Raw genomic sequence first — 4,499 nt, 5'->3', positions numbered from 1 at the left:
AGAGCGCTATTGGAGGCTGTTGGTCACATGGTGCTGCTTCCTGGATGGTGATTGGCTGAGCAGGAGGAGGGATGCTGCGGAGAGAAAGAGGAGGGTGGAGAGGTGGATCTAGAAAGAGAAAGAGGTAATCACACACACACTCTCTCACACACACACACACACACACACACACACACACACACACACACACACACACTCTCTCTCACACACACACTACTTCTCACTAGCACTGCTCTGAAGGAAATGGTTCGTCACATTTTGCAGTGACTTTGCTGTTTTTTTGGTGTTGTGTGAATGAATGAGTGAATGAATGAGTGATTGATTGAATGAATAAGTGAGTGAGTAAAAGAGTGAATGGTGAATGATCAATTGATTGATGACAATCAAGGAAGAGGAGCGGGGTGAGGAAGAGGAGCAGGGTGAGGAAGAGGAGCGGGTGAGGAAGAGGAGCGGGGTGAGGAAGAGGAGCGGGTGAGGAAGAGGAGGCGGGGTGAAGGTGTCAGATGGCCCCAACAACAAGGCCGTGTCCTCCAACTCTGAACGTACAGTGTTTCCAGTAAGAATGGACATGAGCAGAATCTCCTCCTGCAAACAGGACCAGTTCAACCTGTTGTCTCGTCTGACCGAAGTCCAAAACACCCACAGAGGACTGGAAAGACCTGATCACCTCAACGCTGGCGGGGTTACTCCTCAGGAAGCTCACCTGACCAACAGCTTCCTGAACGGACTAAAACAGGACATTTCCTCCTGCATCACCTGGGACTCAGGGAAGTTCAGCTGGTGGAAGAACATGACATCAGAGAAGGAGAAAAGAAACTAACGGAAAAGGACATCGGACCAGAGATCACCCTGGAGAGGAGAGGAGAGGAGAGGAGAGGAGAGGAGAGAGGAGGAGAGGAGAGGAGAGGAGAGGAGAGAGGAGGAGAGAGGAGGAGGAGAGGAGAGGAGAGAGGAGGAGGGGAGAGGAGAGGAGAGGAGAGGAGAGGAGAGAGGGAGAGAGGAGGAGAGAGGAGGAGAGGAGAGAGGGGAGGAGAGGAGAGGAGAGGAGAGAGGAGAGAGGAGGAGAGAGGAGGAGAGGAGAGGAGAGGAGAGAGGAGGGGAGGAGAGGAGAGGAGAGAGGAGGGGAGAGGGGAGGAGAGGAGAGGAGAGAGGAGGAGAGAGGAGGAGAGGAGAGGAGGAGAGGAGAGGAGAGGAGAGAGGAGGAGAGAGGAGGAGAGGAGAGGGAGAGGAGAGGAGGAGAGGAGAGGAGAGGAGAGGAAGAAAGGAGGAGGAGAGGAGAGGAGAGGAGAGGAGGAGGGGAGAGGAGAAGGGGAGAGGAGAGGAGAGGAGAGGAGAGGAGGAGGGGAGAGGAGGAGAGGAGAGGAGAGGAGAGGGGAGGAGAGGAGAGGAGAGGAGAGGGGAGGAGAGGAGAGAGGAGAGAGGAGGAGAGAGGAGGAGAGGAGAGGAGGAGAGGAGAGGAGAGGAGAGAGGAGGAGAGAGGAGGAGGAGAGGAGAGGAGAGGAGAGAGGAGGGGAGGAGAGGAGAGGAGAGAGGAGGAGAGAGGAGGAGAGGAGAGGAGGAGAGGAGAGGAGAGGAAGAAAGGAGGAGGAGAGGAGAGGAGAGGAGAGGAGAGAGGAGGAGAGGAGAGGAGAGGAGAGAGGAGGGGAGAGGGGAGGAGAGGAGAGGAGAGGAGAGAGGAGAGGAGAGGAGAGAGGAGGAGAGGAGAGGAGGAGAGGAGAGGAGAGAGGAGGGGAGGAGAGGAGAGGAGAGGAGAGAGGAGGAGAGGAGAGGAGAGGAGAGGAGGAGAGGAGAGGAGAGGAGAGGAGAGGAAGAAAGGAGGAGGAGAGGAGAGGAGAGGAGAGGAGGAGGGGAGAGGAGAAGGGGAGAGGAGAGGAGAGGAGAGGAGAGGAGGAGGGGAGAGGAGGAGGGGAGGAGAGGAGAGGAGAGAGGAGGAGGGGAGAGGAGAGGAGAGGAGAGGAGAGGGGAGGAGAGGAGAGAGGAGGAGGGGAGAGGAGGAGGAGAGGAGAGGAGAGGAGAGGAGAGGAAGAAAGGAGGAGAGGAGGAGAGGAGAGGAGAGGAGAGGAGAGAGGAGGAGGGAGAGGAGAGGAGAGGAGAGAGGAGGAGAGGAGAGGAGAGGAGAGGAGAGAGGAGGAGGAGAGGAGAGGAGAGGAGAGAGGAGGAGAGGAGAGGAGAGAGGAGGAGAGGAGAGGAGAGGAGAGGAGAGGGGAGGAGAGGAAGAAAGGAGGAGAGGAGAGGAGAGGAGAGGAGAGGAGAGGAGGAGGGGAGAGGAGGAGAGGAGAGGAGAGGAGAGGAGAGGAGAGGAGGAGGGGAGAGGAGAGGAGAGGAAGAAAGGAGGAGAGGAGGAGGGGAGAGGAGAGGGAGAGGAGAGGAGAGGAGAGGAGAGGAGGGGAGGGAGAGGAGAGGAAGAGAGGAGAGAGGAGGAGGGGAGAGGAGAGGAGAGGAGAGGAGAGGAGAGTGTCTAACCTATAACTAAGATATACAGACAGAATCATTGTAGTATTGTTCATTGTATTTATATTGTGTTAAATATGTCAGGATTTCTGTTTTCCTCTGTTTTACCACCTCCAGCTCCGTCCTCCGGTATCGGTCGACGCCCTGCCTCGTCATTGTCCTCCGGAGAGGTCCCCCAAGCCCGTCCTGCCCCGTGGCTGTCCTCCGGAGCGGTCACCCCAGTCCGTACTTCCCCGTGTCCGTCCTCCGTCCACCTAGGTTTCCCTTCTCGTGTCTTGTGTTGTTGTGGTCCTCCATCCCTCCTCCGGTCCCCCTCCTCCCACTCGGTCCGGTCCGGTCCAGTCTGGTCGCCAGTCAGGATTCCTGTTTTCCTCTGTTTTGCCCCCAATCACTTCTCCTCCTGTGTCCCCTCAGTCCCCTGTCTGCTTGTTCTGTGTCCTCCTCTCCTCTCCTCCTGTGTCCCCTCAGTCCCCTGTCTGCTTGTTCTGTGTCCTCCTCTCCTCTCCTCCTGTGTCCCCTCAGTCCCCTGTCTGCTTGTTCTGTGTCCTCCTCTCCTCTCCTCCTGTGTCCTCTCAGCCCCCTGTCTGCTTGTTCTGTGTCCTCCTCTCCTCTCCTCCTGTGTCCTCTCAGTCCCCTGTCTGCTTGTTCTGTGTCCTCCTCTCCTCTCCTCCTGTGTCCTCTCAGTCCCCTGTCTGCTTGTTCTGTGTCCTCCTCTCCTCTCCTCCTGTGTCCTCTCAGCCCCCTGTCTGCTTGTTCTGTGTCCTCCTCTCCTCCTGTGTCCCCTCAGTCCCCTGTCTGCTTGTTCTGTGTCCTCCTCTTCTCACCTCCCGTGGCCACGCCCCCTCACCAGTCCCATCAGCTGCAGCCACTCACCCCTGATCACCTCCTGCAGGTGTGCTGCATCTCCCTGATCACCTCCCTGGACTATATGTACCCTAACCCTGCACTCCTCTGGTTGTCGGTGCATGACTACTACTACTAACTACTACTAGAGCCTAGTCTAGTGGCACTACTACTACTACTAGCACTACTAGCAGCAACAGCTAGATCCTGTGAGTTACTGGAGTGTGGTGATGGTGAGATGAAGCCTCATGAGGCATCGAACCACTTCAGCCATTTGGTTCTAGAAAGGGTTCATTACTCGAAGCTTCATGTGAACACGAAACCACCTACTGGCCAAGTGTATAATGACAGGCAGCTGTATCTGAACCACATCACGTGATGCATTGAATGTTTGTGTCTGTTATGGCTGTTGGGAATGACTATGAATTACAAAAATGTATGACCAAATAATTTCTGTCCATAAATTATCACATGTGCATAATAAAATATTTTTTGAATGTATTCTGTGTGTAAATTTTCCCAAAATGTTAGTATCATATGATATGGCAGGTTGTGTAATAATGTTTTCCTGTCACTTTAGGAAAATGTCATGGGCTTAAGCAGGCAGAGGACAGTGGAAGTGTTTGTGTAACGAGGAAGAGGGGACTGAATATGCTTGTGTAACTTGGACAATGATGTACAGGACAGGGGACATTTTATTCATTTTTATTCAGAAATAACAGTTTCTCAACAGTTTTTGGTTTTGTGGATGTCCACATGTCAGAAGTAAGGCTAACAGCAGCCACCTTTTCCACTTTAGCCTTCTCCTTCTCCTTAGCTGACTCATACTTGGCCTCCACCATGGCCTTCAGAGCCTAAAGGAAAAAATATATAGTGCTGAACTGTGAGACACAATAAAGTACTCATCTGTTTCATGCATGCACCCATACATACCTGCCTTGTAGGGAGAACATAATTAGGATCCAGTTTGGACACAAATGCCCTGAATCCAACATCATCCACAATACTGAAGGGCTGTGTGTCCTTCACTATCATGGAGACGAGGGCTTCATCCAGCTCTTGTTTTCTGGTGGCTGGTTAAAAGAGAATAAATACAGTGTCTGTTACCTGTCTTTATTTGAACAATAAACAAAAGTGAACAGGGAAAAATTGTGATGGTGCATTTGTAATATTGTAATGACTTACCTTGGCTGGGTGAAGCTCCA

At 53.3% G+C, this 4,499-nt stretch overlaps 1 protein-coding gene across 1 annotated transcript; it reads left to right on the top strand.

Annotated features, from left to right (window-relative positions):
- Positions 1 to 59: 59 nt before the first annotated feature.
- LOC138209269 (uncharacterized) lies at positions 60 to 3,744 on the top strand. The gene is made up of 2 exons (XM_069167725.1): positions 60 to 124; positions 2,569 to 3,744. The coding sequence occupies exons 1-2, from the start codon at positions 72 to 74 to the stop codon at positions 3,431 to 3,433; spliced, it is 918 nt and encodes a 305-aa protein (XP_069023826.1). The 5' UTR covers positions 60 to 71; the 3' UTR covers positions 3,434 to 3,744.
- Positions 3,745 to 4,499: the final 755 nt, after the last annotated feature.

This window comes from Embiotoca jacksoni, unplaced genomic scaffold (genome assembly GCF_022577435.1).
Source record: "Embiotoca jacksoni isolate LCO1_2020_lvr unplaced genomic scaffold, fEmbJac1.0.p SCAF_4, whole genome shotgun sequence".
NCBI classification, from domain to species: Eukaryota; Metazoa; Chordata; class Actinopteri; family Embiotocidae; genus Embiotoca; species Embiotoca jacksoni.
This window is presented reverse-complemented; position numbering and strand designations above follow the sequence as displayed.

Coding starts and splice junctions, on each gene's coding strand:
- LOC138209269 (XM_069167725.1), top strand. CDS start 72: ATGCTGCGGAGAGAAAGAGGAGGGTGGAGAGGTGGATCTAGAAAGAGA. Junction 125..2,568: donor GGATCTAGAAAGAGAAAGAG/GTAATCACACAC, acceptor TACCACCTCCAG/CTCCGTCCTCCGGTATCGGT.